Source organism: Pleurodeles waltl, chromosome 6 (assembly GCF_031143425.1).
Source record: "Pleurodeles waltl isolate 20211129_DDA chromosome 6, aPleWal1.hap1.20221129, whole genome shotgun sequence".
In the NCBI taxonomy this organism is placed as follows: Eukaryota; Metazoa; Chordata; class Amphibia; order Caudata; family Salamandridae; genus Pleurodeles; species Pleurodeles waltl.
In genome coordinates, this window is record NC_090445.1 from 343009469 (window position 1) to 343023899 (window position 14431).

General features: G+C 47.1%; 2 protein-coding genes across 3 annotated transcripts in view; one reads left to right on the plus strand and one right to left on the minus strand.

The window, feature by feature from the left end:
- Positions 1-2387, minus strand: part of PRMT5 (protein arginine methyltransferase 5) — a 94625-nt gene extending 92238 nt beyond the window's left edge. The window contains exon 1 of the mRNA XM_069238235.1: positions 2154-2387. Within this exon, the coding sequence (XP_069094336.1) occupies positions 2154-2275 (122 nt within the window). The 5' untranslated portion in view covers positions 2276-2387. The remainder of the gene's footprint in view (positions 1-2153) is intronic.
- Positions 2388-2893: 506 nt separating this feature from the next.
- Positions 2894-14431, plus strand: part of RBM23 (RNA binding motif protein 23) — a 454647-nt gene continuing 443109 nt past the window's right edge. The window contains exon 1 of one of the 2 annotated variants that reach the window (XM_069238236.1): positions 2894-3013. The gene's annotated coding sequence lies outside the window, so the exon portion shown is untranslated. Of the gene's footprint in view, positions 3111-14431 lie in introns of both variants that reach the window. The other variant, XM_069238237.1, reaches the window with a different exon arrangement.

Below are 14431 nucleotides of genomic sequence, written 5' to 3' on the forward strand. Positions count from 1 at the left end.
ATTGGTTGTATGATTCCATACACTCTGGGAGCTCCTTATAGGGCCCCCAGCATTTCTCCGATCAGTCTTTTGGTGTTTTCTGGGCAGCCCGTACAGCTGCCACCCCTCAAACAGGTTTCTGCACTCCTGCTGCTTGACCAGCTCAAGCAGAGCAAAGGATTTCTTGTGGGAGAGGGAGATAACACCCTCTCCCTTGAAAGTAGGCATTACTTGGCTTTGGAGGGGTAGCCTCCCCAAGCCACTGGTATGCTTTGAAGGGCACATTTGAAGCCTTCCTTGCATAAACCAGTTTGCACAAGTCCAGGGACCCCTGGTCCCTGCTCTAGTGTAAAACTGGACAATGGAAAGGGGAGTGACCACTCCCCTGCCCATCACCACCCCAGGGGTGGGACCCACAGTTGCACCAGGTGGCCACTTGATTCTGCCATGTTGAATCCAAGGTGGGAAGAAGCCCCTGGTAGCATCTGAGTGGCCAGGGCAGGCAGAAGACATCACAGCCCCCTCCTGATAGGTGGTCACCCTACTAGGTAATCAATCCCCTTTCCTGGGCTATTCACGGTCTGGTCTCCCTCTTGGGTGGGTCCTCAGACTCTACATGCAAGTTTCCAGCAGGACTCCTCTGCATCGTTTACTTCTTCATCTTCTGGCCACCGGGACTGCAACTGGACCATCCAATCTGCAACTATAGTGAGGGCAACAAGTCTTCAGCTCGCACAAGAAGCAAGAAGGAATCTCCTTTGGAGTGAAAGAATCCTTCCCCTGAATCCTCAGGCACCAAGTGCAGCAATGACTGGCTGTGTGTATCCTCTCTCATACGGAATTGCGTGGATCCTGCATCTCAGGTGGTAGTCTGAAGTGGTCCCCTTGGTTCTCTCTACCAGCTGTCCAACTTGGAAGACGATAAGCTCTTTCCCTCCCTGCAGGACAATACCCCTCTTGCAGCTACCAAGGCTTGTTGGCTCTTCTTCTAAGGGATCTTCAGGCTCTGTGTAGCCCCGGCCTCCAGCACTCTTCCGTGCAAAACAGTCTCCTGCCTGCTACTCCAGCAATGTGGGACTCCTCTCCGGATGTGCTGAGTAGGCCTCATTGTGACTCCTGTGCCTGCTGCCTGTGGGGGCTGCATCCTCGTCTTCCGACTCTTCTCACTGCTGAGGGTCACCGGGGACTCCCATCTTGTGTTGGGTCCCCTAGACCTTTCTGGTCCCTGACAGCTCTGCAACTCATCTGCGACTCTTGCCTATGCCAGGGCTTGTTGGTGGCTTTTCCAAACCACTGACTACCTGCAACTCTTCTCCTTCTCTTGTGCTGCACAGCTGACTCCTTGTCTTCACCGCAGACCTGGTCCTGCATCTCCAGAAGGGTGGGTAGTGGCTCCTGCCCCAACCAGATGCTCCAACTGGACTTGGTCCCCTTCTTTTGCAGATCCTCTTCTGTCAGGATCCACCTTTTGTTCCAGTCTTGCTTGGATCTTGCACAGTTCTTTTCCAAAGGTTAACTGTGTTTGGGGGGAAAACCAGGTACTTACCTTTTCTCTCCTGGTCACGGGGGGGGTCCCTGGTACTTACCTTTTGGGGTTCCTAATTCCTCCACCTCCCCTCTACAGATTCCACTTCCTTGGGTGGGGGACTGCCTTTCCCATCTCCCTTACTTAGTATATGGTATAACGCACCCCCCTTACCCTCCGCACTACTGTTTGCTATTGCTTTGTTACCATAATAAAGTACCTTTAGTTTTGTAACTATGTGGTTCTTTCATGTGTGATAGTGCTGTGTGACTGTAGTGGTATTGCATAAGCTTTGCATGTCTCCTAGATGTCTTGGCTGCTCATCCAGAAATACCTCTAGAGAGCCCTGGCTTCCTAGACACTGTCTACACGTCACTGAGAAGGGATACCTAGAATAAGGTGATAACACCATAGGTGCTCACTACACACCAGGCCAATTACCGTCTCCGAATGCCCAAGCACCTCATCAAGAACACATAAAAAGCCTCTAGGAGGTCCGTCAAAACTGCATCTGATCCAATAACGTAAACGTCCTCCCACCGACCCTCTGTACGCTCACCTGCTGTCCTTGACGAATTCAAACTTGGGTTCCCATCACCTTCCTCCTTACATTTATGTATTCTCATTATCTCCAGCTCGCATCACTTACCCCTGCTTGGCCACGGCTCCCAGGCTGTCGGGCACCTCGGGGACACAATTCAGATCTCTACCACTGGATACCCGACTCCCGCCGGTGCCAGGCGCCCCACCAGCCGCTGCTACCGCCGCCATTTTCCCGCTTCAGCCACACCACATGTGCTGCTGTAGCAGGTAACCGGCTCATAGCCAACCACAACCAAATCCTTGAGATCACCAACCAATCAGATCTAGACTTTCCGTTTGGTGTACTGAAGTGCGATGGATGATTCAACCAATCAGAATGCCAATTTCTATCAGGACCACAATACTTCTGCGGCCTGTCATGTGACGTAGACAACGAGGGCGGGGCGGCACGCAGCGTACAATCTGGAGAATATATTAATACACTCCCAATTTACTCTGAAATGTCGCACGCCCTTTTCGTTCGGTATGGACGAAATGTTACGTGGTGGTTTACGAAAACAGATTCTTTAAGCTACATACAAAGTTTCCGAACCCCATATTTGTTTATGTCTATTTTGAGAACTACATTTCAACGAATCAATGTGGTAACGTCTTGTCTGCCCCTAATATGTCATAAACTCACAGGAAGCAAAAGCCAGAACACTAGCCCCACACAACTCTAGCCAATGGCAGAGTTGGAGTCTTCCTCGTCCTTTTTGTGTGTGTTCGCCAATAGGAGAGCTTGGGATTCCTAATAACACTCCAACCAGCGGGCATGATAGAAAATAAACCCGCTCTTTCGTCATCCGTGTTGTGTTAGGCCAATAAGGAAGTAGTGGAGGGGGTGGAGGGACAGCAGGGCTCATCTTGTGCCACCATCTTGTTTCTGTTTCCGGGAAGAGAAGCGGAAGAAGAGGCATTCTAGAGGTGAGAGAAAATGTTTTTGGCGTCACAAATAGACCGGTAAAAAGACAGGCGACCGTTGGTGGCGGAGAGTACTGATGAGGCCAGGCAAAGGTTGGAAGTAAGCCGTTAGAGGGAAAGGGGTCACTGGGGAAGGGAAGCACTTCTTGGAAAATAGAGATGCAGGCCTAGGACTCCAGCCCAACTGCCAAAAATATCAAAACAAAGGGTTTCCTTACGGGCCAAGTGGGAAGTCGAAGAAAGCATTTGAGTTATTTTTTTATTGCCATCCCTGCGACAGCTATGCTCTACCTCCTATAAATTACTGCATGATCGTACACATTAGAACGTTTGTGTTCACAGCGAGCGCTACTGTCCTAAAAACAACAGAAATTGCCGACAGATAAATTCATAGTAATTGCGTGTGATACTAATTAGTTATGTGTGAGTAACATCTACAGTTCAGTTTCAAGGTGCCAACATTGTCGGGCCAGATGTTGTTATATTGTTACTGTTTAAAAAGTGCTATCGCTAGAGTGGATATATTCTAAAAGTCTCGAGCCGTCCTCCTTTTACGGAACGTTATTGTATTATTGGTCAGAGCACGGTTCTGCATTAAAAGACACTTGTCTCCGGAGTTCAGTGTGTCGTTGGCAGTGAGCACCATTAGCGTAGCAAGTGAATCCACCGCTTTGCGTTCTACCTGGCTGCACGATAATCACCCTGACAGAGCGGCTGTATACATAACTTGGAATTACCTTGTATGTTCTCAAGTATAATCAACTGTGAGGAGCGCAACGTAAAGTAGGATTCGTGTGCTTAGATGGTGGTGCGAGTTACACTTTAATATATTTTAATACCAAGGTTACTTAATAGTAATCTTCATTAGCCTTAATTCAACACGTCCCTGTCGCAGTCCCACCTCTGACATGATAACAGGAAGTAACTAAAATAGCCCTGGTCACCTAGCAGTTCTATGATTATCCACCTTTTTCTCCCCATGGTCTCTCCTTGTACATACCAGGCCTCGGAAGCCTAGTAATCACATGGAAGATGGGTGTAAGATTGTAATGAGTGTGACGATTACCAGTAAGTAACCAGAGAATAGTGCTCATTGTAGGGTAGCACAAGACAATGGTGTATCGCAAAATGACATTGCTCTTCTACAAAATATCTAAAGGGGCCCTGAGACTCCCATATGTCACAAGTATTGATACCCCTGAGACTAAATGGTAGGGGCCTCTTGCAGGGTTGTGGTAGTGTATCGCAGACGATTCAAAGGCCCCCGGCACAATCAATCAATCAGTTTTTATAAAGTGCAACTACTCACCCTTGAGGGTCTCAAGGCATTGGTGGTGGGTCTGTGCCTCATTCGAAGAGCCAGGTCTTGAGGTTCTTCCTGAAGATAGTGAGAGATGGGCTCTATCTGAAATGCGTGGGCAGGTTGTTCCCGCTTTTTGCTGCAAGGTAGACAAAAGATCTTCCTCCGGCAGTCCAGATGCGTGGGATGTCGGCCAGTGCCTTCTGAGAGGAGCAAAGGGGTCTGGCGAGGTTATAGAAGGAGATGCGATGGCCCAGGTAGGACAGTCCGATGTTGTGAAGGGCCTTAGAGGTGTGGGTGAGTAGTTTAAAGTTGATTTGCTTCTCCGCTGGGAGCCAACAGAGATGTGTTCCTGGCGAGGGATGTTCAGGACCAGTCTGGCGGTGGCGTTTTGGATGAGTTGTAGTTTTTTGATGTTTTTTGCTGTAGTGCCAGCGTAGAGTGCGTTGCCGTAGTCAAGCTTGCTTGTGACTAAAGCGTGGGTGACTATCTTGCGGTAGTCGTCAGGGATCCATTTTGAAGATTTTGCAGAGTTGGTGAAGGGTGTGCCAGCAGGAAGAGGTGAATGCGTTTACCTGTCGGGTCATCAACAGGGAAGAGTCGATGATTCCTAGGTTGCAGGCGTGGTCAATCGGAGTAGGCGGGGCGCTGAGCGATGTGGACCACCAGGACTCATCCCAGGCTGAAGTGGAGTTTCCGAAGATGATTAACTTGATCTTGTCTGAGTTGCGCTTGAGGCTGCTCTCCCTCATCCAAGTGGCGTCTCCTTCCATTCTGGAGTGTAAATTCTTCTTAGCTTTGTCGGGGTCTACAGTGAGAGATATAGTGATGTGTGTCATCTGAGTATGCCACAATGTTCATTCAGTGGAATCTGACGATGGCTGCAAGTGGGGCGATGTAGATGTTCAAGAGTGGTGTCTGGTGCATAGGGTGCTGAGAGGTCCAGGAGTATGTGTGCTGTGACCATGGTCGAGTAGTGTGCAGATGTCATCGGTGGCTGCAAGAATAGCTGTCTCCTTGCTGTGGTTGCTGCAGAAGCCAGGCTGAGAGGTGTCTAGTGAGTTGTTGTCCTTGATGAATTGTCGCAGCTGTGTGTTTATGGCGTTTTCCAGGACTTTGGCCAGGTAAGGTAGCAGCGTGATGGGCCAGAAATTCTTCAGCTCTGATGGGTCTGCTGTGGGGTTCTTCAGGAGGGGGCAGACTTTAGCGTGTTTCCAGTCTTTGGGGAAGGAGGCTGTTTCAATAGAGCAGTTCAGCGCGTTGCAGCGTTCAGGTTGTTTTCTTGACATTTCTAAATATATGACCAGTAGCAAACATCTTGTGGGAGTACACAATCATCCGTTTAAGATGAGGGTCATATTACTTGCATTTTCATCTTGTCTTATTAGCCTGAGTAAGGCCTCCCGTGCCATTACAACCCAATGATTTTGTTAGTCCCATCAATTGAACTAATAATAAGGCATGAAAGGGCCATCAACACGGTTGGGACGTCGAGGCCCCCCTCCCCCCCCCCCCCCCCCCCCATTGCATTACAAAACCGCATATTCAAAGAAGAAGGAAACACATTTTTGTAACAACACCCAACAACTAATTGAAAGCCTTGTCCAAACATACGCCTATTGCTTCTTGCAGGTGTCGGTAAGGTTCAAAACCCGGAGAGGGGGGAAACAGGGAGGAAGGGAGCAGCGCCCCCTCCATTGCACATCAGGTCATTACATGGCACCAGTGTACCCTCCCGAAAACAGTCCCCCAGAGTCAACAAGCCTGCATCTGTCCAGGGCTCCTCTTGATCAGTTGTAAAAAAGAAGTAAGGATCTCTGTTTGGTAGACCAACCAATGGAATTGCTGGGACATATGGTTTAGTTATGCGAGCTTTCTTAAGGGCTTTGCACCAGACTGTCAGGGCGGTCTTCACCAGTACATTTGGTCTGGGTTCTCCATGGCGCAGTCTTAAGCCACCGTGCCACGAGGGCATTGCTGTCGGGACCCATTGTCTGAACCAATTTCCGTCAATCCCCGCCCAAGGAGTCACCGCGCTGGCCATTGTAGTTGAGCAGCTATGTAGTAAAGCTCACAATCTGGATCCCCCAGCCCCCCACTTTCTGGAGGGAGACAGAAGGTAGACGGTGCAACCTGGTGTCACTCTCCATCCCACAGTAACTCCCATAAGAGCACATCCAGTGCCCTAAACCCACGACCCTGGTAGGACCACCGGTAAATTAGTAAAATAATATAAAATCCTATTGCGCATCGACATTTTAGAAAGGAATATCTGCGCCATAAAGGGCAGCTTTCGAGCCGTCTTCAACAAGCGGTATGCCCCCTTCCAGAATAACCTCCTATAGGCCCCGCCCCTGGTAAACCTGAATACCTAGGTAACAGAATGTGCCCGGGACCCAGGACAGTTCATCCGGGCAGGAAGGTGGGAGGGGAGCGCCCTCCACCATCGGGAAGACACAGGTTTTCCTTAGATTCAGACGGAGTCCCCCTTTTTCAGCGGCAACCCCCCCCCCCCCAATGCATAACCCTGTGCCCTGAACCTCGCCGCCAGTGGATCCATGGCTAAGGTGAAAAACAAGGTAGACCAGAGTCTGGTTCCGCAGTGAATTTTGTAGCTCTCTAAAATTTTATGATCGGGTTTCACTCCGGTCGTAGGGTGAGCGTAGAGCAGGTCTATCCATCTCGTCCACCGGTGACTGAGCCCCATTTGCAACAATGTGGCCTTCAAATAATTCCAACGGATTGTTTCGAAGGCCTTTTCTAGTTCTACCAACACTATTGTTGCAGTGTGGGTGGGCCGGTGCACATCACCATGGAGCAGGGAATATAGTCTCTGTAGGTTTTGGGATGTGCTGCAGGAGGTAATAAGTCCATTCTGCTCATCATGGCCTAGTGCATGGATACTCAAAGTACAGCCCGTGGGCCTCATGCGGCCCCTCTGACCTTTACGTGCGCCCCCTTTGGGCAACAGGAGCACTGGGCAGCTGTTTGCTCAACTACGCACTAACAATGAAAATATTAAATACACACACAATCATTTATTTCAAACTTAATTGGTGTTAAAGAAAGGAAGTAACTAGGGATTTAGTTAACATGCAGAATCTTTTTGCCTTAGTAAAAAAATATTTTATCAGTGCATTGAGATGTATCATCATATATCATCATATACCTATCATACATTAACAACATTATAGTTTATTAAATCAAACATTGAAGCAGGTTTTGTGCAGCGCACACCATGAATCATGTATTTCGAGGTCATCTTAAATGTGATAATGCAAAAAAAGGAGGGAAAGTGAGTCAAGACAATTGCCTAGGATCACACAATTTGGAAAAGTGGGTAAGCCGGGATTCATTCCAGGTTTTCTGGTTTCCCATTGTTTATTTCAGCCACTAGATGTATATCATTTGCTTCTCCTACACCTACCTTGCTACCAATCCCCCCAGCCACCCCACTTGACCGCCACTGCCCTGGCATCAATGCGGCCCCCAGGTGCATCACAGACCAAAATTTTTGGCCCCTGGGAAAATGTTTGCGAGTACCTAGTGTTTAGTGCCTAGTGTTTGCATGTGCGGCAACAATTTGGTGGCCAGTGCCTTACTGAGTATTTTAAAGTCAGTGTTTAGCATAGAAAACGGCCTGAAATCCGAGACCGTAGCATCAGGCCCTTGTTCTTGGGGAGCTGCACCACCAAGGCCTCCTGGTCGAAGGAGACAACACCCAGTTCTCATATGCCTCAGGGTATATCTCAGTAAACGTGGGTGACAATTCTCCTGTAAGCCATTTATACAATTCAGGTGAAAGTCTGTCCGTCTCTGGTGTCTTCCAAGCCGCCAGGGACCTAACAGCATCTCTAACCTCCTGGATTGCTATCGGTTCACCCAGGGCATCCTGGTCCGCCTCAGCCAGAGTCGGCAGCAGTAGGGCCTCCAAAAAGATGTCCAGAGGCTTCGCCTGCGGAGGAGACTACAGGGTGATATAAAAGGCTCCAAACTCATCATTAATCCTTGTAGGTGAGAACAAAGTTTCTCTCTCTTGGACTGTCAAACGAGTGATGGGTGAACCTCTATCTTCAGGGCGTATCAGTCAGGCCAGTAGTTTACCTGGCCTACCCTCTTCTTCATGTGCCTTTGATGTGTATGTCTTTAAAATCATGGCAACAGAGGCTTTCCATTGCTCGGTATGGAGATCACGGGTCTCCAGCAGGTGTTTCTGACCCTCCGGATCTGTGACAGGGGCTGTACCACGTTTATGAAAATCAGCTTCAAGGTGTGTACTGTTTAAGACTAGATCTCTTCTAATCCTTACTGTTTGTCCCAGGCAATGCCCTTGCACCACCACCACCACCACCACATTCAAGGCTTCCCACTCAATGCTCCTGTCCGAAGCCGCTCCATGATTTCTCCACTTTCCAACACCCCTTCTTATTTTGTACAGTTCCATGATTAGTGGCAAGACACTCTGCTACCTTAGACACCAATGCGTCCCGATAAACCTCATCCTCGAGCGCCGTCGAATATACATGCCATGTAGGAATGGAAGGACGTTGTTTGGCAGTTAGCAGTGTCACCATTAGGGGGCTGTGGCTGGACAACCTGCGGCCCAGGTATTCAGGTATTTTTTTTACCCCACATTTGGTATACTGGTAACCCCATGTAAGTCCCTAGTATATGGTACACAGGTACCCAGGGCATTGGACTACCAGGGGATCCCTGTGGGCTGCAGCATGTATTATGCCACCCATAGGGAGCCCATGCAAAGTGTTCTGCAGGCCTGCCAATGCAGCCTGCGAGAAAGGGTGCATGCTACCCGGTCACTGCACCAGGTCTCTAAGTCACCCCTATAACAGGCCGCCTAGCACAGAGGGCAGGGTGCAAGTACCGGTGTGGGAGGACATCGCTGCACTAGCAGAGGTACCCCCATGAACTCCAGCCCCATTTTCCTGGACTTCGTGAATGCGGGGACGCCATTTTATGCGTGTACTGGACATAGGTCGCTACATAATGGTAACTCCGAACCTAGACATGTTTGGCATCAAACATGTCGGACTCATACCCCAATACTTTTGCAAGTATTGGAAGCATGATTCCATGCACCCTGGGGGCTCCTTAGAGGACCCCCAGCATTGCTACCACCATTCATACTGGGTTTCCTGGGCAGCACAAGCTGCTGCCACCTCTCAGACAGGTTTCTGCCCTCCTGCTGCTTGATCTGATCAAGCTCAGGAAGGCAGAACAAAGGATTTCCTTTGTGAGAGAAAGGTAACACCCTAGCCCTTTGGAAATAGGTGTGACTGGCTAGGAGGGTAGCCTCCCCAAGCCAATGGTATGCTTTGAAGGGCACATTTGGTGCCCCCGTGCATAAACAGTCCTTACCGGTTCAGGGACCCATAGTCCCTGTTCTGATACGAAACTGGACAGTGGAAAGGGGAGTGACCACTCCCCTCTCCATCACCTCCCCAGGAGTGGTGTTCAGAGCTCCTCCAGAGGGTCCCTGGGTTCTGCTATCTTGTTTCCAAGGTTGGATGGGAACTCTGGGAGCATCTGAGAGGCCAGGCAGCCCATATCGGAGCCCCCGCCAATAGGTGCTTACTTGGCTAGGTGACCAATCCCCCTTTCAGGGCTATTTAGGGTTTCTTTCTTGGGTGGGTCCTTGGATTCAGCTTGCAGGATTCCTCTGCAACATTCAGTTCGATTTTTGGCCTTCGGAACTGCGATTGGACCCTTCAGGACCAGACAATCTGCCTCCAAGAAGAAGAACTCTTCTGCAACATTGTTTCCAGGGCTCCTGCCAGCAATTGCATTATTTCCACCGGCTGTACAACTACTGAAAGTGGCGTGTCTTCAGTCTGCACTAGAAGAAAGAAGGAATCTCCCTTGGAGTGAAGGAGTCGCTCCCCTGCGTCTGCAGGCACCTACTGCAATGGCGACCGGCTGCGTGGATCTACTCTCCTCCTGAGCTGCGTGGATCCTGTATCACGGGTGGTGATCTGGAGTAGTCCTCTCTCTGCCAGCTGTCCAACTTTGGTGGAGGTAAGCCCTTGCTTTCCCACGCAGGACAGTACCCCCCCTGCACCGCATCTCCTGCAGCTGCTAGGGCTTGTTTGCATCTCCTCCAAGAGAGGTCATCTGAATGATCACTGATGCCATTGAGTTCACCTGTGTCACGTTTAATGAGGGTGACACAGTACCCATTGCATACAAATCACATTTGTATTCCAATGCAGATTAATGTTTTGCACCAAGAGAGAAGATATCGACTGCTGTACAGATGGCTGTCATTACGGAGAGGCCACGTGCCCAAGGGAAATGCCTTGTTGTTACCCTGGTATCAGTTCTTGAGGCTGTCACCTTTATCCAGCGTTCCAAATTTGAAAGCATTACATCCATGACTGATTCAATGGGCACCCTGTCTGACTGTCACTAGTGTTGATTACATCTTTGATCCAAAACTTCAGACCCAAGAATTCTTCCAACACGAACAGGAATACTGCTGCACCTGCTTATGTTCTACGCTTGATCAATATCAAACTATCATTTACACTGAGGGGTAGGATAGCTGGTCTCAAGGACAGGCTACCAAAAGCTCATGTGGAGTATACATTGGGCCATCAACATGTAGGAGTACATGTAGGAAACACTTTGGCTGATGAACTTGCCATATCTGCAGTAGCTACGGCTTCTGTTGCTGCAATAACCCATTCCCATATGAAGTTGGATGAGGAAACACTGGCTGCTGTGAAAACCTCAGCTGATGGCAAGACTTCACCAAAAGCATATCCTGCTAAGTATTCCTACCGTCTTAGTGCCTGAAACGTTACATTTGCAAAGATTCCAAGGGTAGGAAATTGTGTGATCCCCAACGAAGCACAGTAATTATATCTCATTAAAGCAGCGCAAGAGATTGTTGCATCTGCCCATGCTGTTGTGGTGGCCACAATTACTCTATTGTTATGAATGACTATTGTGTTCCTTGCCTTAGGGTTAGCAAGACCAGAATAAGAATAGTACAAGATAATGCTTGGAATTGCCCCCACAGGACTGCGTAACTAATCAACTTCTTAGTTACTACTAGCAAGCTGGGAGGGTTGGGACGACAGTTGCCAAACCAGGGTGGGAGAGACTGTCCTGTACAAGCAGTGGTGCTGCCAACCCGGGCCCAGCAGTCTTGTGGAATCACGAGTCACACTACAATAACCGTATAATGCTTCTGTAAGTCAGACAATGTGACAAAAAAGTGCAGGTTAAAATGTCACCAGTTGAGCTTTGTTTTTGAACTCATTGCATTATTTTTTATTTCAATATATAATTTCTTTCGGGAACCATACAGGGATCTACACAAATGACCCCTTCCTGAATTAAGTTTTGGCTAATTTTCAGAAATGTATAGCTTTCCTGGCTTACTCTTAGGGGTCTCCCCTGTTTATCTTGCAAACTGCAAGTAGGTTTAAACCTCCAAAATTAAGAAAAATGGACCAACTCTGAGAAAAATTCTAAAACTGTGCAATGTGTGTGGTAAAAATATAGTTAAAAAAAGTTTGTTTTTTATATACAGGTCTACTTGTTCCTGAAAGCTGGTCAGCCGGTGATCTTAGCAGCATTTTTTTTGAAGAAGAAAAAATACTTTCTTATTTTGGCATTTTCACTCTGGAACATCTCTCTCTCCACCCCCTCCCCCCTCAAAAAAGGCTATATTTTGTCTATTTTAGAAGAGCCCCTCCAGAGGAATTTTCAAACCCTGGCTACCAAAGAGTTTGGAAAAAAGTATAGCTAACTTGTCATTAATATTTTAGGTGGAAAAAAAAGTACTGGGGGTTAAAGGCCTCAGCATTTAATGATTAAAGTCTCTTAAGGCTATACATAGTCTTATTTTGCCGTTCTCGTGGTGTGCATGTAGGTTTACTTCTGTTCAAACCTAGGACCTCCACATTCAGTAGTTCAACATTATCTGCTTCCTCATAAATATCTTCCGCTACAAACCAAATTTGCATGTGATGGCTAATTTGCATACAGGATAGACACATTATCTACACTTTGGTTTGCTTTTGCATGGCTACAAATATTGTGGCGTTCAATAGCCGTGCAAACAGTGGGTGCATAATACCCAAATCTAAAAGCACATTAACAAAATCATGCGCAGCGAGAGAGACTTGTGTATAAGGCCAGAGGTTGCTTACACAAATATAATAAGATATGGGGGAAGTGGGAGGGTGTAGCAGGCTTTTAAGCGTTAGATTGTGAGTAATATTTAGTAATAATATGTGGCGGGGACCTAGGGTTTGACCATGATTGTTTGATGCCCGTTGACATCATGTTGAAGTGTATACATCGCTGTTTCATGCAAAATTAATAAATTCTCTTTATCAAAAAAAAAAAAAAAAAATCATAATTTTTTCCCCTTTATAACATGTCTTTTTGGGAATTTGATATAAACGCTCACACCTTCTGGTCCCAGAGAATGTAAAAGAATTTTATTTTTTCCGTCAGGCATTCATGAGACATCATCTTGCTTATATAGACACTTTCCCCTGAAAGTAAGGCTGAAACCCATCGTCAGGAGATGCATTAAAGGTTTTATCTTACACTATATTTATGCCGTGAGTGAGCCCTGTTTTCGTGGGATTGTTTTTCATATTCTGCTGGGTAGATACTCCAGCGTAGAGCTCCACCCCCCCATGTGCCAAGTCCTGGTTTGTGGAGCAGATTGTGTCTCTATTTCGCTATTGCCACCGCAATACAAGTTCTGCTTGTTGTAATGTGAGGGCTTGTGGGGGAGCCAGTGGGAAAGAATGAACCATTTCATACATATATGAATAATAATTTACAGGAAGCACAGCCCACTGAAAGTGTGGAGCCAAAGTGGAGAGGTCTCTTTGTAATGTATCTGCAATTAACATTTTTCAAAATCGGGTAAACCTTTTTAGGGTGAGCATAGCAGCGCACAAGCGCTGCTTTTCTGGCGTGTTGGTATCTATGTGGGCTTTTGACCACGCCCACCTCACGCTAATTACTTTCACTCGTTTGTGGGCTTGCCTTTTAAAAATCCTTTGACATTAGTAAATTCTTTACATTTGTCCCGCCTTGGGGCGGTTTTGTTAGTGCCTTGGGGACCGACCGTGTTACATAGATAATTGCACGTATGCCGATATGTTTGTCTGCGAGCAAACTTTTTTTTTCCTTTTGTGTCTCTCCTTTGCGCTCATGGTGGCTGTGGCACTTGGAATTGACTTGCTCATGTCAACTGTTTTACTTTTCATTTTCAATTTGTGTGGCAAGAAAAGGTCAGTTAGGAATTTACCACGGTAATAGCTCTAACTTAAGCAAATGCGAGACCCATTGCACTGCAAATACTTGTTTTACAAGTCGGTTCCACAGTTCGAAAAAGACAACAAATTAATTGTACAACCTTAGTGAATTTCATGATCATGAAAGTTTCAAACTTATTGTCCTTTGACACATATAATGATCAGTGATTGTGTCTCTTTGAGTCTACTACAAAAAATGGCTGCTATGTTGCGTGACCCACGTAACATTATGGAGTCACACTGCAACACACTAACCTAATGAAGTGGGTGTTGCATTTTTGCAGGAGGCAGCAGCCCTCAAAGGGTTCAAAGCACGATGGACGCCTTTGGTGGTGATGTCGTGCATGCTTCACTCTTAACTATTTCCCAGAGGGGGAATTCTTTTTAAGGTATGCATCTCTTCTTTTCTAATATACACAAAAGTTAAATTTCTTGTACCTATGGTAGCCTTAAAGGACATCTTGGAACATATTTCATGATGAGTGTAGGAAGTTGGCTCTGTATGCACTATTTCAAAGTGAGGAATAGTATGCACAGAGTCCAAGGGTTCCCCTTAGAGGTAAGATAGTGGCAAAAAGAGATAATACTAATGCTCTATTTTGTGGTAGTGTGGTCGAGCAGTAGGCTTATCCAAGGAGTAGTGTTAAGCATTTGTTGTACATACACATAGACAATAAATGAGGTACACACACTCAGAGACAAATCCAGCCAATAGGTTTTTATATAGAAAAATATCTTTTCTTAGTTTATTTTAAGAACCACAGGTTCAAATTCTACATGTAATATCTCATTCGAAAGGTATTGCAGGTAAGTACT